Consider the following 18332-nt stretch of genomic DNA (forward strand, 5'->3'; position numbering starts at 1 on the left):
TATTAATTTTGATGAACAACTATGCCCAAAAATAAGATAAAAAAAAAACTAAGTGACAAAAAAAAGAGTACAGATTTTCCCACTCAAAATCAGGTCAAACCGACAAATTCGATTGGATTTAGTCCGGTTCAACGGTTTAGATCGAACCTTTCTGAACATCAAATTGTGTCAGACGTATACGTCTCATTGAGTTGCACGTAGATCGATTCGATTTGGTGTTCAAGTAAAATATTCGATTTGGTTCCAAACTCAATTTCCGATTTTTCCTTTCTCCCCGATCCAACGATTTGAAAACCGGCTATTCCAACCCTAGTTCAGGCAGTCCAAACACATGCGTCCTCGGACTTGATATGAAATCATTAAGCACAAACATGAGGGGCATATAAATAATTTAGTGAGTCTATCCGAGAGTACATGCTTAATCAGATAAGGTTAAGATAGTTTAGTCTGCCCTGATTTTGATTAATGCCGCTGATGCAATCAACTTCACTAGTTCATTGGGGAAAGCTACTCTTCCTTTGGCCATTAGTACAATTTATGTATAATTAATCGAGTGCTTATCTACATCGACCAGACTGCCTATTGGGGCACTAAACCTAGTCATGATTGCGAAATGGCAAACCTAATGTAATGGGATGGAATCTCAATTTCTTGCTTTTCAAAAACCTCCCTAATCGACTTTGAACTTATTCTGCTTTTGTTCTAATCTCCTTTTTAGCACGGAATAAAAGTCCATCTTATTTATAGTTTGTTCGGAGAAACTCCTGATTGAATTTGCCCAAGATAAATCCGGATACCGATCTAATAATTGAGGGCGGAATAAAGTTTATACGGATCGATCAAAGTAATCAAATGATGGGTCTAGAGAAAAATGGAGGAACATCATTGTTGCCATGCCGTCGCAACCACCGCCATAATGGTAGTCAAGCCTCGTTGTTGTGGCGGTCACCAATCTCAGGCGACAACAACCATCACAATGGTTGGTCGCCACAATCTCTCTCTCTCTCTATGTTAGATGGCGATTGTTGCCACAATGGTCGTGATGCTGGTCATCGGTCGCTATGGGATGCTGGTTTTATGGCGATTGTCGCCACAACGGTCGTAGTGGTGGTCATCGGTCGCTATTCGACGCTGGCCGAACCAGCCCACTTCCTTCCTTTCCATTCCAAATCTATTATTCCGTGTTAGCTATTCACCTAGACTCGAATTGGCCTGGTGACAATTTGGGAAACGGGTCATGTTCTATCTTTATAATGACTTTATCTGGCCAAGTAACACGGCCGACCGAACCCAGCACTATTATCCCTACATCTATCTATGTCAGTGGACCAGATTTGCCGACCTTGACATGTGTGGCATCTCCATATCTAGGAGATGACTCCTGAGCGCAATTTGCAAGACGCCTAGGAACTAAAAACAAGTCTCCAATCCCAATCCTTTTATGACAACATCTCCCTCTTCGAGAATGACCACCTCGAAATTCACTGGAAAAGTTGACCCCAAGGTCACATTCCATCTTTGTACAGATCCAAAGTCATGGACCATCCTTGTCCTTTCGCCAGCGATTCCACTACAGGGTGCATTGGATCACCCAAAAAGAGAATTGGATGGTTGCACTTCGAACATTAATTAGACATATTGACCTGAAGAGTTAATGTCGAGAAAAAATCAATATCTTCGGAAATTGAAAATCTTTCTTTATTTAGTCACAAGACGAGAAGGACAATTGCCTGATGATTTGCGAAATTGGAGAAAATTAGGGATAAGTATATGGAAAGTCTTAAAACTTGTGGCGAAAGTACGATTATGTTCTAAAACTTTCAAAAAGTACAATTTAGTATTAAAACTTATCACGAAAGTACAATCGAGGCTTAAAACTCTCAAAAAATGCAATCAAGTCTTAAAACTTATCACGAAAGTGCAATTGAGTCCTAAAACCTTCAAAAAGTATAATCAAACCCTAAAACTTGCCAAATTGATCCAATTAAGTCCTTCCGTTGATGACGCTTTTTGAAAGTTTTAGGACTCGATTGCACTTTCGTGACAAGTTTTAGGATTTCCATTGCAATTATCCCAAATAGTTACTAAGGAGTCTGATAATTTGCGAAACTATACTCCGATTTTCATTGTTTTCTCCTTTTTTTTTCCTCTTTACAATATGAATGCCACAAAGCAACAAACTATCTACGCTCATGACCCTACGAGAGTCAGAGTCAGATCCATCACAACAGTGCATAAGAGCTACACAATTCACAAAGCCAGAGATCAAAGTACCCTTCTATTCTCCTACTTTTTTTTTCCTATTTCTCAGATCCAAACCCCCTCTGCATCACAGGAATTAAGCCTACAAACTACTTAGACACTACACAGTGGTTAGAAACGAAAAACCAAACACAACCCTCGAACTCAACAAACATCACGTTCATGTCTCACATAGGTTTGGGCAGCTAAAGTAGCCTCCTCGAACACGACCTCATCGTAAGATCGCGGTTAACCTAACACGTTTGATCCTCAAAAAGGGTCTTCTGTTTTTATCTCCGCCTCTTTTACATGGTCATTTCTACATCTCTCCGGAGTACTTTTTTCGCGCAAGTTGGTGCTTTAGCCACGCCGAATCCCCATGAAGTAGTTGAAGTCATGGTGCTGGACCCGGAGCTGCTTTAGCCACGAATCTGCCACGCTCAACAGCGACATCAGCCTCTCCTGGTCCCGGCCACTCTTGCCCGAGACCCACACATTACCCTGCATCTTGTAAGTGGCCAGCCCAAATGGAGGGAGGCTGATGCCTTCTCCTTCCTTTCGCTTCCTCTGAGCACACTCGGCGTCGTCCTCAAGGTCCATATCTTGTAATTGACATAGACACGCACGGAGTACATTTGGTAAACATTCAAAAGAATATGAACAGCCAAAAGAGTAAAAGGTAAGGAGAACATGAGAGAATAGTGGAGAAAAAAGATGACTACTTGAGTACCTTGAAATGAAGAGGAAAGGGTGTGGTATGTGAGGAAGCAAGTGGACAAGTCCTTTATGGTCCTTCCCATGGGAATATGATATATTGGGTACCTGCATAATCACATTCAAAGTTTCATTCATATTCAAAAGTTCTTGATATAAGCAAGTTTTCATGTCCCTGATTAATTTATTCACCAATTATGGTCATATAGAGTCTGCGTAAAGCTTGGATTCAGGCTAAATTTATGGAAACAGCACTATGTTCTAGGACTGAGGTAAACTTCATCACCGACTTCAAGAAATAAATTAAGCATCGAACCCTCTTCCTGTTTTGACACTTCATTTTGTCTTCGTATTTGAGGCATGTATTTGAGAGAGAGAGAGAGGGTCTAACCAAGCCACTGACATCCAGCTAGCAGGAGAAAGATCTACACTCCTCAAAGACATCAAACCAGGATACTTCTTGGCGAGTTCATTGATCTGGAAACCACATAAAAGAACACATCATACGCTGCTAAATCCAAATATGTCGAGCTTTGCATGATCCAAATAATTAGGGTAGTCATCACATATATTTGGGTTCAAATACAGACATCCAAAAGCTAAAACTATTGGCCTCATTGAGAAAGGCATGAGGCAGTGACGTCACCTTATCCATCAAAGGGACTCTCGCATAAGGAGCTGATCTTTCGAAGTACTGGAAATAGAGGTAGCCCAATCTGTCATTCAGATGCCATAGCGTGTCTTGCTCGAACCCGCTGTCTTCAGATGAACATCCGTCCGTCCTTGATAGCTTCTCGCTCTCGCTCTCTTCGCTGCAGGAGTCGCTGAACGAGTCCCTCGTCTCACAATCCCCAGAATCAGCCTCCTCCCTGAAGTTACCAATCCCCGTTAATTCAACCAAGAAGATTTCGATTGGTGAACATCTCAAATGGACGCTCGAAGCAGTTTTAAAGCAGCACATAAATGCTTGAGGAGCTACTTCTACACAATCTGGGAAACGGAACAGATGCTAATCGAGCCAAAACTCCTCTGCTATGCTGATCAATACAAAAACTGAAGGGTTTTTTTAAATCAACCCGAAGTTTTGTATCGATCTCAACCACCCCGAAAATGGCGGGCACCAATTAATCCAAATCAACTGAAAGCTACCGCAGAATTCTAAAATCTTTCCGGTTCTTTAAAAAAGCCACAACTTGAGCTGCAACAAAAGGATAAAAACTAAGAGCTAGAAATCACCTGAACCTGTTCACGTAGGAACTGCTGGTGAAGATCTGAATAGCCGAGAGATAGGGCACATAGTACTGAACTAAGGTCTCTCCACCGCTCATGACGATCGGAACACCGGCCCCATAGGCGCTCCATTCATCGTAACAACGCCAGAGATCACCCAATGTGAAATACTCAACCTTTTCCCTCTCCCAGGGGTGCCACAAACGATTAAGGTTCCTGATATCAATCTAACAAACAACCAATAGTTTCACATCAATCACCAGATGGTATAAAAATGATGAACATAAAAAAAAAAATGCAGCAAACAGAGAAACATACCTTGGGCAGGGATTGGGATTGCGCGACTGGTGTTGTGCATCGGAGGAAGCAAACCAGATTTGATTGCATTGAGTCCTTGTCAACGACCATAATTTCCAGAAAGAGAGAGAGAGAGAGAGAGGTTTTTCTTGAAATCAACTTCTCTCTCCAAACCCTGAAAATGGAGAGAAACAGAGGAAAAACAGAGGAGGGATTTGGGAAGGGGAGGGAGGGATTATCGGGATACTAATAATTCCCTCTTAAAATCACAGAATGATCGGACCAAAAAGATGGGTCTGATGAGCAAATACTATTTTTCGACTCTTCCCGACAGCTATTTTTTAGGAAACTAAGATTCTTTCTCTTCTTCGTTGGCAATTAAACGACGAAAAAAGAAAATGGAAAAACGAAGGGGAAGAAAAAAAACCGAAAACAACGATCCAAGGAATTGCCAAACGCAACTGTTACAAGGAAGTGATTGTTCTTCTCTCTCTCTCTCTCTCTCCCTCTCCCTCTGTCTCTGCTATTTCACTAACCTTAAAGAAAACTCAATCGCCCTCCTCTTGATCAACACTGAAGAAACAGAAAACAGAAACAGGTCCCCTGTTTCTACAGTCGTGACGATTCGACGTCAGAACCTTCACGTCAAATCAAAAACCAAAAGACGGAGGACGAAAAAGGGTCAGGAATTCAGAGAAAGTCTCGAGAGGAACGACGAAATTCTCCCGCTGTCTCAACTGAAGCCCAGGTTTTCTGCAGGAAACAATGGTGGTTCGTTATTTAAGGGCGCTCGTATGAGGACAAAGGCGCAAACCGAGAGGAATCGAAAGAGGAATCCGAATTTCTCTTTTCTCTTTCTTTGCCACGGAAAAGAAAATCTCGAGAGTTGAGACCAAAGAGAAATGGGGGCGCACGAATATCCAGCGAAAGCACCCAAACCAAAAAAGCAGAGCCCTTTACGAACTGCAATGAGAGAATTGCAGAGAGCAGAAAGATTTGCACGAACCCAACAAAGATCGAGGCCTCCAAAACAGGAATTTATCTCCCTTTTTATCTACGGGGGGACTCGTTCCGTCGCCCACATCGATAGTCCAACCTCTATATGATACGCAAGAGGGGAGAGGAAGATAGAGAGATTGATGGGGACTTGGTCTATGGCTTGAGCAGAAGGAGAAGCATGTGATGTTTGAAATCTTGGGTACTTAATTAAAAGGTGGTGATGATTAAATTAAATCCGAATTTCCGCGTAACGAATCAGATTTCCTGGCCTTCTTTTTTGCCTTGTCTTCTTCTCCACACAGACAGCACGCAGAGAAGATCAGAAAGATGAAACCGCATCGCTTGGCATCGGTCAAAAGCAGAGAGATTCACAGTTTTATCCCCTCCCTTCTTGTGACTTTTGTAAGAATCTTTGCAGTTCTTGCTTGAAGGTTTCAGGTACTTTGACTGATTTTTTGGTGCCTATGGTTTAATACTAGCGACCTTCGAAATGGGGGGGAGTTGTCCAATCGCACGGTAGGCTCTGCTAGTAAAGCATTAAACAAGTGGGGCAACATCGATAACGACCTGTCATGTGATCTCATTTTTTTCTCGTGATTTACCGAATATGGATATAAAAATTACATGAGCTACGCCGCTCAATCCATCAATTAAGAATGGTGGAACTAATTTGCGCTAATAACCAAATTGGCAAAAAGGTAAAACTTTTAAATTACTGAAATCCTTTGCGAGAGATGACGGAATTAAGAAGAACCAACTTGGGCCCTCCCCGTTTTTATCGATATATATATATATATATATATATATATATATATTTGTTTTGTAATCTGATCCTCAAATGTTCTAAAATAAATTGAAAAAGGGGCTTTCATCGTTCTAAAAGTTAATGTAAGAGTCTTGTTAATGAGTATATATGACGTACTTATTAACCATACTCAATAGAAAAATATTCCGATTTCAAGTATATCAATTATACATCTTGATGCTCCGTGGTTATTCTTTCAACAGAATCTCTTGCGATTCATGCGCATGTCATGAGGAATTTAATTTTCGAACACTCATTACACATTTCCCTTTTTAAGGAGAAGGCATCGTTAAGGACGGAGAAAATTACTAAAAGAATCATAAATCTATTGTAATTGTATCAATTCAATCTTAAACCTTTTTATGGTTGTGTCAATTCAATCAATCCCACTAATTTTTGTCGGACGATGCTAATGTGGATGTTGGCCGTCCGGCCGATGCAGACGATGGAATGAATTGGCACAAATACAAAAGATTTAAGATTGAATTGATATAATTATAATGAATCTAGAACTTTTTCTATTCTATTAAAGATGACAAAATACTCAAAACTCTTCTTGTTAGCCTAGTTTTACGGGCCCAATTCCTTAAAAAACCCTAAACTTTAGCCTTTGTCCCAATTATATCCCAAACTTTTTTTTGTCTCATAAAAAACCCCAAACTTTTACTTTTGTCCCAAATCTACCCCATTTACTTTTCATCCAATTTTTTAATATTATTTTTTCGAATTTTTTTCTTTTCTTTTCTTTTCTTTTCTTTTTCCTTTCCTTTTTTTTTTATCACCTTCAACCTCTGGCCGGTCGCCGGTCCGGCGACCGGCCAGAGGCGGGGGCTGGCGAGGCCGACCCCGCCTGCAACTGGCGAGGCCGACCGCACCGGCAACTGGCGAGGTCGGCCTCGTCGTTGCTGGGCGAGGCCGAGCCCCGCCAGCGGCCGGCGAGGTCGGCCTCGCCGTTGCTGGGCGAGGCCGAGCCTCGCCAGCGGCCGGCGAGGTAGCCCCGCCGGCAGCTGGCGAGGTCGGCCTCGCCGTTGCTGGGCGAGGCCGAGCCTCGCCAGCGGCCGGCGAGGTCGCCAGATCTGGCGAGGCCAGGCCCCGCCGGCAGCTGGCGAGGTCGGCCTCGTCGTTGCGAGGTTCAGCCTCGGCCGAGCCTCGCCAGATCTGGCGAGGCTCGGCCCCGCCGGCCGCTGGCGAGGTCGGCCTCGCCCAGCAACGGCGAGGTCGGCCGAGGCTGAACCTCGCCGTTGCTGGGCGAGGCGGCCCCGCCGGCAACTGGCGAGGCTCGGCCTCGCCCAGCAACGGCGAGGCCGACCTCGCCAGTTGCCGGCGGGGCCGAGCCTCGCCAGCGGCCGGCGGGGCCGACCTCGCCGGCCCCCGCCTCTGGCCGGTCGCCGGACCGGCGACCGGCCAGAGGTTGAAGGTGATAAAAAAAAAAGAAAAGGAAAGGAAAAAGAAAAGAAAAGAAAAAAATTCGAAAAAATAAAAAATAATATTAAAAAATTAGACGAATAGTAAACGGGGTAGATTTGGGACAAAAGTAAAAGTTTGAGATTTTTTATGAGATAAAAAAAAGTTTGGGATATAATTGAGATAAAGATTAAAGTTTGGGGTTTTTTAGGGAATTTGGCCTAGTTTTACGTAATGTCACGTGCGGGACAGATTCGTAGATTTGACAAGTTCCTCTAGTCTGACGACTGCAGTGCAGATGCAGAGGGGGGGTGGGGATCGAGTGGACACGTGGGAACACAGAGGAAGGGGATGGCACCAGATTCCCAGAACGTGAGTGGGGGGAAGAAGAGAGGGATATGGATGCACGGAAAGAAAAGGCTTTTGTGTGATATCTTCAATTTTGACTCCAATCGAAGACGAATATAATAAGTTTTTATCAAATCCCAATAATGAAAACATGGAACAAATTCGAAAAGGAAGGAAAAGAAAGAAAGGAAGGAAGAAAGAAAGAGAGACTGAAACTGGCGAAGTATAAAGGACGGTGGGCCTTATTTGCTCTGACTATTTGGCTCTCTCCTTGCCACTGCCCTTTGCGAGGATGCCCATGTTGAGTGGTCATTAGTAGGGTTTTTCTAGGGCACAAAGATCCCCCACATCCAATTACACACAGTCTTGTATTCCACTACACTGGTTGGAAACTACGTACCCCTGTAATTGCTTCCTTTGGCTAATCAACTGGCTAATTATTTTTCTAATCTCTTGTGCTCGGGGCTTCTGGTTTTTATTTTTTTTTTTTTGGTCTAAGGGCTTCTGGCTTTTAAAAAATTGATTTTTGGTGGCGCTGACGCGGATGACTCGTGTCCAATCTCGCGCTCGCTCCCTCTCCCCCCACTTCGGAAGCATCGAGAAGGCGGTGTAGCGTCATCGCTCGTCTGATGAATTTGATATTCGGGTGTGATGGGAGCGCGGCAGAAGTTCGATCTGACTTCATCAAGTTTCGATGCGGCCTTTCATTTCGCAGACACTCTCGTGTCACGGTTCCAAGATTTTCAAGGCTCGATGTACCAAGGGACGGTTATAGGGAACGGAATAAAACTATCTCTTGAAAATGCACACTTGTATTAATGAGATAGGTAGTAGTCTTATTTTAAATAGAGGAAATGGTAGTTGAGAAGAGTAGATCTCCACATGTATAAATAGGGGTGATCTTCTCCACATTTGTATCATCCGACATTTGTGCAATAAGTGTACGTTCTCTCCTAAAGCTTCTCTCTCTAAACACATTCTCTCTCTACGAATTGGGTAATTTAGTGAGCAAGCATCAATCCTTGGAACAAAAAGGCTTGACTTAGGCAATCTATCGAACCAACAAAAGCCTAAATTGCCGCACGATCTCGATCTTGCGCATTGATCCGTGACACTCGCGTGCATGTTAACAAAACTTGCCCTCGCGCATAAGTCTTTTACGTTGATCCGCCGTGCCTCTACATTCGCGATCTCTTTTGCCGGACCATCCACGAGATTCCTCCGTGAATATGTCACTCAACAATGCGAAATTTGTGTTGGGGGCTCATCCTATCAATGGAGAGCTCAAAAAAACACTTGTTAGAAGGTGCAACAAAAGTCTGACATCTCATTTTATGGAGTATCCGTGGTCTAAGCTCATTAGTATAAACTTTAGACCGTCGTATTGTGAGACTATCAAGCGATGGATTCTAATTCTCTAACTTCCTCGTACATGCATCTTGAGAGGGTTTTGAAAACCAATCATGATTCTGAGCTATAGATTACAATGTTGCTCGAAAGTTAGGGCTTAACACACTACGGAGTGGGGAAAATTTGAAAAATTAGATGAGATTCCGTGTCTTGGATGACTTGTCTTTGATCGGACAAAAAAAGGGCATAACTAACTCTGTCTACCATGCGAGAGTTTACTATATATAGTGTCTGAATATAGCCCCATACACAAAAAAAATTAGAAGTCACGGCTTATATATTGTAAATCTTCAACCAAGAAAAGGTTTTGTTGGACACTGCCTAAGCGAGTACAAAGCACAGAATGGGAAAAATCAATCAGATCCCACTCACGAAGCATCTTTCTTCCTTAGTCCCTTCTGAAAATCGCATTGCATCTTGATTAAAGTCTTTAGCAGCATCGATATGGCAAGATTTGCTCATCGGAGTTAAGCCACAGGACATTTTGTGGTGGGGAGAGGATGAAGGGATCGGATTGAATGCTGGAATGTGAAATGCTATATCTGTCACGCACGTGTTCCACGACTTGGTGGCCTCCTACTTTCCTATTCTAGGTTTTATTTCACATCCTTGGTCCCTCAAAGCCCACAAGATTATGTCCAAAGATTGGATAAAGAAGGAAAATAATGTTTTATAGAAGACAAGGAAACCCTCAAGCCATCTAACAACCCTCCAAGCAAACCTCACATCCATGGAGGAGGGTCCACCTGCATTCAATGTTTGTCACATTGCTCTTGTCTTATTAACATACTTGCCAACCTCATGACTGCGATTACTCAGCAGATAATCTTCAAAATCCCATAACTATGCTTATGGAATCAAACGTAGGAGAGGGAATACGTAAATGTTTACGTACATCACCGAAACGTATGTCCTACTCTTTTGCGTTCGAGCCTTTTGACTCGACCAATGGGACGTGCAAATCGTGCCGTTCACACATTTAGTGTACAGAAGATTTTCTCGTACATCACTGTCTCATTCCGTGGGCAAAGGGTCTGAGAGAACTAACGTTAGGCGAAAGATAAGTGCGAACAGATTGAAAAGGGACTGATACTAAAACGCTGGAAAAGGGGAGTGAGTGGGAGGTCTCTCTATTCTGCGCATTTAAAGAAGCAGCTCAATCAGTAGGCTCACACAGATAGCAGTTGGCGGACCGGAGGTAGAAACCAGAAAATGGTCTGTCGCGTCTTCAAAGTTTGACGCGTATGTTCAACTGTTTCTGGTTGGAGAGTCATCTCTCTTCCGCGCTATACACTTACATCCAATAAACAAATTTGAGTGAATAAAGAAGTATGTTGACTAGACGACGGATATCTAATTGTATTTTCAAATGGTCATAGCCGACCCCATCGTGAGAACCCAATTCGTTGCCCTAAATATATACTCGTAAAAATGGTTTAACGTTTTTGTTAGTTTTGATGACATAGTAGACATGACTGCTTCTCATTTTTTTGACCCATTTGGGGAATCAATTCAAGTTTATGCTAATTGTGTTCATATTGACAGGTTCGATAGGTGAAGGTCCCATTTTTACCTTGCGCGAGCACTCTTCAATGGAATTATGTGATCGATTCTCTACCTGCAATGAGGCAGCATATCAACTGTGGTTCAATGGCCGAGTAGTTTAGAGTGACACTTCATTTGAATGAGTACTAGAAGTAGGTTGGATAACTTTTCCGCAATGAGGGGACACAGATGTTTCGAGACCGTTTATGCTTTTGACGTTGGGTGAAAAAGACAAACTTTTTGACTTCGCAATTCTCTACATTTTCAGATCCCTTGAACGCGACCGAGGAAGACTTAGGCCGGTTAATGCTAGCCCCTATTTGAAGGGTACATCTTTGGGAAACTATATAGCAATCTGTGGCAGTTGAAGTGCTAACAAAAGACGTTCAAACTTGAACCTATATTGGGGCAAAGAATATCATGTCATACATTAATTATAAGGCTGAGAGCTAACATCCTTTCTTTGATATAAATAGAAAATGTCCCAAGCTAATGACCCTAGAAATGGTTCTTGCCCAAAAAAGAAAAATGATGAAAAGGAAAAGAGACCGAATCCAATTGCTTGAGCATGGAAGTCACAATAGTTGTTGGAGGCCAACTCCCAACCGCATACGGTAAGAATGTGTGTACACTCTTTCTTTATCCTCAAACTTCCTGTTCCTTCTTTTCTTTCTTTCTTTCTTCCTGTTTTTTAGCTTTTGGGGGGGTTTACTTGTTCGTGTAGAGCACGAAGTCGTACGCGGATTGCATATGGCATATGATCTGACCAAGCACAAAGCAATGGAGGGTAAGTTCAAGAACCAGTCAATTCTTGACTCCGATATTCACCCACTTTTCGTTACTTCTCTGGTAGAACCACACCTCATCGTGTCTCCCTTCTTGACCTCCACGCTAAAGAGTTCTCTTTTTCTTGGCCCGCCAAACGAAAACACGTCGTGAATTTAGTTGATTTTAAGTGGGAAAGTATCAAACACATACCTCACTTTTTTATCATCTGAATGCCTCAATTTTTACAAATATCATTCACATACTTCTAAGCAAAGCCCCCAAATTAAAAAGATCAAATTATCTCTTCTTACAAACTGATTTTTACCATCTTGCTTAATTAGGGTTTGGGTGTTTCGGTTTTGGTGGGTTTTGATGTTTTGGATCGGTGTGAGAAGGGTTTGGGCACCGACATTTTAAGTTAAATGACATTTTTGTAAATAAAAACATAAGGATAATTGATGTGAAGGTACGAAGTGATTTTCAAAAGTAGGGGTACGTAAGTGGTCATTGCGTGAAATGTGAGGCATGTATTTAGTAGTTTCCCATTTCAACATCTGAATGTTGAGGTGCCCGTGTGAATGTGTTATGCGAAAGAAGTTTCAGATCATGGATGTGGTGTCAAGTGAATCAATTAATATACTATAATTGGTCCATAACTCGTTGACTTAAACTTTTGGGTGAAGATAGGTCCAACAAGATATCTTAACAAGCTTGAACTTGGATTTTCGCTCTGCCAGTTCCCTCAAGCGAAGGTATTGGGTTTGTGCTGCATCGACCTAATAAGTCGTATCAAAGCCAATTATTTGGATGGGTCAAGCACAACATGTGATGAATGCCTAGTAAATATCTTATGGAAAGGAATTTAAAATGTGATTTCCCGATCGAGGTGGCAAATAGCGTTATGCGAAAGAAGTCATAGAGGGGGAGATTAGAAATCATACCCCAATGACACATATAGCTCACAGAGGGGGAGATTTGTTGATGTTCACTTGTGATAGTGTTATGCGAAAGAAGTCTAACATCGAAGATGCGATGTAAAATGGAGTATTTAATATATCTTAATTGGTTAATAACTCATTGACTTAAGTTTTTTAGGAAAAGTAAGTCTAACCAAAGACATTGATGGGCTAGGACTTGTGCTCTTCCTTGGCGATCTCCCCCAAATAAAGGTATTGAGCTTCTGCTATGTCGGCTCAACACAAAATAATAAGAAGTCCGTTACACTTCCAGCCAATACATACCTTAGCTTTCAGGCTCCATTTGTTTCGCGAAAAACAAAGAATTTGTAAAATATTTTCCTAAAAAGGATGGTTTATGTCGCTTACCAAAATGAACAAATTGAAAATATTTTCATCATCTACGAGAATGTTTGCACATAAAGTATTGTCAATAATGAAAACAAATTTTCATTGAATAATCATTTCAAGCGATACAAGCTATCATTTTTAGAAAATTATTTATTTTTCGCAAAATAAATCGAGTATTAAAATGTTATGATTTCTTGGTCCCACGCCCGAAATTTAACAAACTCGAATCACTAACATTTTGTGGACAGTAGTGGGACGGTTCTTGGTGGGTTCTTGATCTTTGCTGCTTTTTTTTTTGTGCCATCTGTGATTCTCTTTTAGGGAATTTGGGGCAAAGAATTCAATTCAAAGCATAACATGTGACATCATTTGGTTGCCCATCAATCATAGAAGTCGGTGCTTTTTCTTTTTGGAAAAATCTCATCCATGAGAGGGTCCATCCAGCCACACATCCTAACATTTTTTTTTATCAGTCGCGATTATTTCCAGCACAATAATTAAAATTATTTTTGAAAAGCTAATTCTTTTTTTCACAAAAAGGACCATCGACGATAGTTAAACTTTCACCACACAAAAATTATTCGAACCTCCTCCTCTTTTGGTAACATGTGCCAATCTATTTTATCATAGTTGAATCAATCTTTATATGAATTTGAAAGCGAATTATTTCATACAAATTTCCCAAAAAAAGAACTATGTATTTCTAAAATGAGCGCGATGTGTTGTTCCATTGTTCTACCTACAACTTTTACGTGAGGGATTATGTTGATTTTCTTTTTCTTTCAATGTCAAAGTGCCGACGCAAACCCATTCATCTCGCAAAAGCTCTTCCATCTTTTGAAGCTCTCCTGTAGGCTTTCACCTTTAATTTCTGAAGCTGAGAGCCTAATTGGCCTTTGATTTTCTTTTTATTTGTTTGATTGTCTTTTCTTTTCTCTCACGCTCTGTTTTAAGAGATTGTGTGTGAGAATAAATTTCTGCAGCTGATCTTAGGTAAATGTGGAGTCCATTTCAGCCATTCGTCTCGTCGACAGCCATCGAGGAAGATGTCCGTGATGTGGCTCCACAAACTCTCTAAGATTAGGCTGCTCTTCTCTCCCGATTTAGATTTAGGTCTAGATCTGAAAGTTTTACTCTTTCAATTTAGATTTAGATTTAGATTTGAGAGTTCCTTACAGGTATTTGATTTGTATTCTTTCAACACATTAACGTTGGTGTCTCTGCACGGCGATGGTTATAAGAATGTTGAACCTAGACGCGCACTACAAGCCGTTGCAAATTGAGTGGGGGATCTCGGCGTGTGCTCATCACTGAATCTGGTGATCGGCCGCCGAACGTTTACGGTGGCAAATCTGTAATTGAAGGATGAGAGTGTGCTTTTAGATGTAAATTGTGTTTTGTGCTTTGTTATTTGCGTTCTAGTATTTGCTTTGTTCCACAATTGTTTGGAATTTACTAGGCTTGTATGTACCTCTCAGATATTATTCTGATGAATGGAAGCTTTCTTTCCACCGCAAAAAAATTGCTAAATAATTAATGTTACCTTTATTTAACATCTAATCTAATTATTTCCGTTAATGTTTTCTTTAAACTTTTGTGAAAGTTTATTTTATAAATAAAAGAGAATGAATACCGGAGAATTCAAAAGTATTGTGATTTAAAATCGACCAGATATGCAAGAACACTTCAAAATGCTTTACATTTCGAAAATGGAAGATTCCAATTTTTTGTGCCAAATAAATTCAATAAAAAAAGGTATGTGTATGTCCTGAAGTATTACAGCAGCAACAGAACTTACACAAATGCAGTAAGATCTTTCCATTTTGATACTATAAACTGGATATTTCAACTTTGAATTTTCTTAATTTAGGTTTTCGTCACCAACAACCACATCATGCTTAACGTGATATGTACCAAAGATAGACCCTTTCAATTTCCCCATGATATGTACCACAGTTCCGAATAATAGGAAGATCTCAACAATCACATCATGCTTAACGTGAGCAATTCGATCTCGGGATCTGTACCATATTTCAACTCATATCAAAATTGCGCCCTTCATATTTTCGTGCATAGCCAATTTTCAACTCGACTTTGGAGAAGCGAATCGCCAAAAGAACAAGGAACTTGAGTGAGGTCTTGTCCTGTACTAGCGAGTCTGAGATTGTCCCCTTAACATGGTACTGAAACGCCTAGTTGATTTTGCCATGCACCCACCACGCACTATGCACAGCATAGGCTCAAAGTTCAACATTAGCAGTTCCTCGTGCTGAAAACCTAGTGCTCATCTTTGTAAAATACTATAAAAAAAAATTTCAATGTCTGCCACTTTTGATTGATTTTATCCTTGTGGTCGGTACTAATTCAAGAGAGAGATTTGGCCGTAATCAATGTCCGCAGATGAATCCGTATTCTGCTCCGTGGCTATAAATTCCTGAAAGTTGACCTCACTTTTTATCAAAGTACTCCGAATCTTTTAGAAAACCTTCGTGAAAGACCACTACTCTCAAAAGTCTCTCATCTTTAGCTTCCCGCATTTGAAGGGGGGATTTGGACAGGCGTGGGGAGTACGATGAATGCTTGAAAATGTCAAGATGAAGCGAGAAGAAAGAAGCAACAAAGAAGAAGGGCAGGGTTGAAATTGAATTAGATCAAGTTGCCGGCTTATCTTTTCTACTTGCTATCCATAGTTCGTTTCTCGACCTTTGAAAAGTTTGGACGACGTGGTTTCTATTTCGTAGATCAAGAAAGGTCCGTCTTAAAGATAAGACGCGAGTTAAATTCCGATTAAGGGATCGAAAATGTTGACTTGTATGAGTTTGGTAGTGCCAGGAATCGAGACTATTATTATTGTAGTATCACAACGAAAAGTCTGATTTATTTCTTATTTTCTCTTGCCGTGACCCATTGAAATGCATGAAAAGACTTATCTAATCATATAAATTTCCGCTCACGGGAACGATGGAAAGATCCAAAGGACAGGTAAATGTGACCGTACCTGAATTTCGTTGACGTTGGTGGTGGTGGTGGTGGTGGTGGTGGTGCAGCGGCGGAAGTCAACTGCCGCTGCCTCGTCAATTAATACCTGGTCTCTGGTCGCGTCGGCTTTGGAAATTCTTAATTTCCTCAAAATAGATTTCTTTAACTTTCCTACTTCCTTCTTCTTCAATCAACGCTTATCCCACCATGATTTCCGGAGATGAGAAGAAAGTAAAACAACACGGCATTCCGGGACGGCCCCTATATCACGGCCATACTTATCGGGATACACACATGCTTAATCAAACGTTTGATGTTTTGACAATTCAAATTGAATAGTTGTCTGGGACTTTAGACTCCTTCGTGGCCTTCTCCAATTGATGGAGCTCTTTCTTTCTTCAATGGAAACGCGGACAAGCACTTCAATCCTCGTCATGGGGCTTATCTGTACAAGGACGGCTTATCTTGTACAAGGACTTGTGAGCCTGTATGGGCAACAAACGGCCTATGCACCACCACATGCTCACGGCCTTCGCCTGAGTCAACAAACGTCATGGAGATGGCGGAAAACTACTTCGTGAATAATAATGTTCACACCATTGATCATGACGACAAAGAATGATGGCCCTTCATCACGGGGATAAGGATGATGTTTATGTATTATGCCCAACCTCATCCGAGATATGTAAAAACGTGATTTTCTGCATAATTTTATCTATAGCCTTATAGTTGTGCCCCGAAAGTGCCTTCAGCAACATTCGATTGACCAAATCACTCATCATAACCTGATCAGCATAGGAATCTTCTCTTGTATTTCTACGGCCATTACCGTGAAACAGAAACTGGATCGATGAGAGCGAAGCCTTGTCAATTGCCCACGGTGGTCCCCGCCAAGAGATCTCGACGGTTTTAAGCTAGGATATGGTAATGTGCTCGGTGAGACAAAGTGAAACTCTCTACAAGTGAGGACCTCTTTGGTCAGCTGCGTCTCCGTGAGTTCCACAATTTAGACAGTGGACACTCACTAGGGAATGGCATAGACACCGCGACTGTGCAGACTCGCGGTTGAAGCCGGCACCTCCGGACGGTCAAACAGCTCCAGGAATATGATCAATACAGATTGCTGCAAAATGGGCATGTGAAGGGTACCCTTGACAGTAAGTGCAAACCAAAACCAAGAATTATGTCCTTCTCACCAAAGCTTCACTTAAGACCTTGTCCTTTACGTTACTCTCTAGCCTCTATGCTCATGAATAACCGCGACAAACTCAATTCGGATATTGGGATATTGATGTTCTTCAATTACAAGAAGGAATAGTGAGGTGCAACTAAAACCAAGTGTACATATTCACTCAATTTTATTAGCCGACTTAGCTGGTGACGGCAATAGCACAACTTAAAAGGGAAGTTAATCGATGGGGCAAAGAAGCGATATCTCTATCTAGTCCCGAACCTGTGGCCCTGTGGGATAATATGTTTAACAGAACATTGAATGGATGAAGACATCCTCTATTAATCCACCGCTGAAACTCCACCCAACTCTCCCCGTAAACATCAACTATAAAGGAGCCATCCTCTTCCGGTCCTCGTCAACCAAGCGTCGGACGTGAAGTCCCCCCAAGACTCCAAGGATGTCGATATGAAAAAGCCCGACTGTATCCTTGGCCCAGATGGAAGTATCATTTGCCCTAAGGGACAAAGGAAGCGAAGGAGGAGGCAAAAAACTTAAATGCCGAGGCGTAGGCCTCGGGTTGGTACCACCGTCATATGAAGATGCTAATATTGGTGGAGCTGATGGAACACCTCGCAGTTACATTCCCGGCAATGACGACACGTTCATCCCCAATCCGGGTTATGAAGTGCTGATTGGTGGCGGAAATTTCGCAGATCCTTGAGTTCGTTCAAATATCGAAGCTCGAGTTTACTAGCTGCAGAAAGTAACTTGAGGTAAATTTGGGCATCCTTTTACGCAACCTTTGAATAACATCAAAGCAAGACCAGCTAGTTTGCGGTCACCAAATATGTTCATGTGATGGGAGTGCGGTCACCAAATAGTTATCTTTGATATTGATTTCAGAAGGAAAAAAAGAATAAGAAAAAGAAAAGAGCGAGTGTTTCTTTGCCCTGTCGGCACAAGAAATAAAGTGCCTAGCACTGTTTCATCAATGGACCTCCCCATATCTGTCTCATCCCGACGGCTTATTCAAAATTTTAAGCACAACCAAGACATCCACTTGACAAATACCTCTCAAATGTTTGCAAAAGAGGTAAATTCCACTTCTTAT

At 41.7% G+C, this 18332-nt stretch overlaps 1 protein-coding gene and 1 long non-coding RNA gene across 3 annotated transcripts; one reads left to right on the forward strand and one right to left on the reverse strand.

The window, feature by feature from the left end:
* Positions 1–2249: 2249 nt before the first annotated feature.
* On the reverse strand, positions 2250–5936 carry LOC115682356 (uncharacterized). Of its 2 annotated transcripts, none has more exons than XM_030606551.2 (6): positions 4504–5936; positions 4198–4412; positions 3602–3824; positions 3347–3432; positions 2972–3063; positions 2250–2843 (listed from the first exon to the last, which is right to left on the reverse strand). In XM_030606551.2, exons 1-6 carry the CDS (start codon positions 4591–4593, stop codon positions 2602–2604), a joined length of 948 nt encoding a protein of 315 aa, XP_030462411.1. In that variant the 5' UTR covers positions 4594–5936; the 3' UTR covers positions 2250–2601. The 2 variants fall into 2 exon arrangements, with proteins under 2 accessions (XP_030462411.1, XP_030462410.1); XM_030606550.2 differs by having other exon boundaries at positions 4192–4412; positions 4504–5932.
* An 11594-nt stretch (positions 5937–17530) lies between these two features.
* Positions 17531–18324, forward strand: LOC130134722 (uncharacterized). Its single transcript, XR_008814253.1, has 2 exons — positions 17531–17994; positions 18125–18324. It is a non-coding gene; the product is annotated as an uncharacterized LOC130134722 (long non-coding RNA).
* Positions 18325–18332: the final 8 nt, after the last annotated feature.

Source organism: Syzygium oleosum, unplaced genomic scaffold (genome assembly GCF_021117445.2).
Source record: "Syzygium oleosum isolate NSW1041296 unplaced genomic scaffold, Sole_v2.1 Sole_v2.23, whole genome shotgun sequence".
Lineage (NCBI taxonomy): Eukaryota > Viridiplantae > Streptophyta > Magnoliopsida > Myrtales > Myrtaceae > Syzygium > Syzygium oleosum.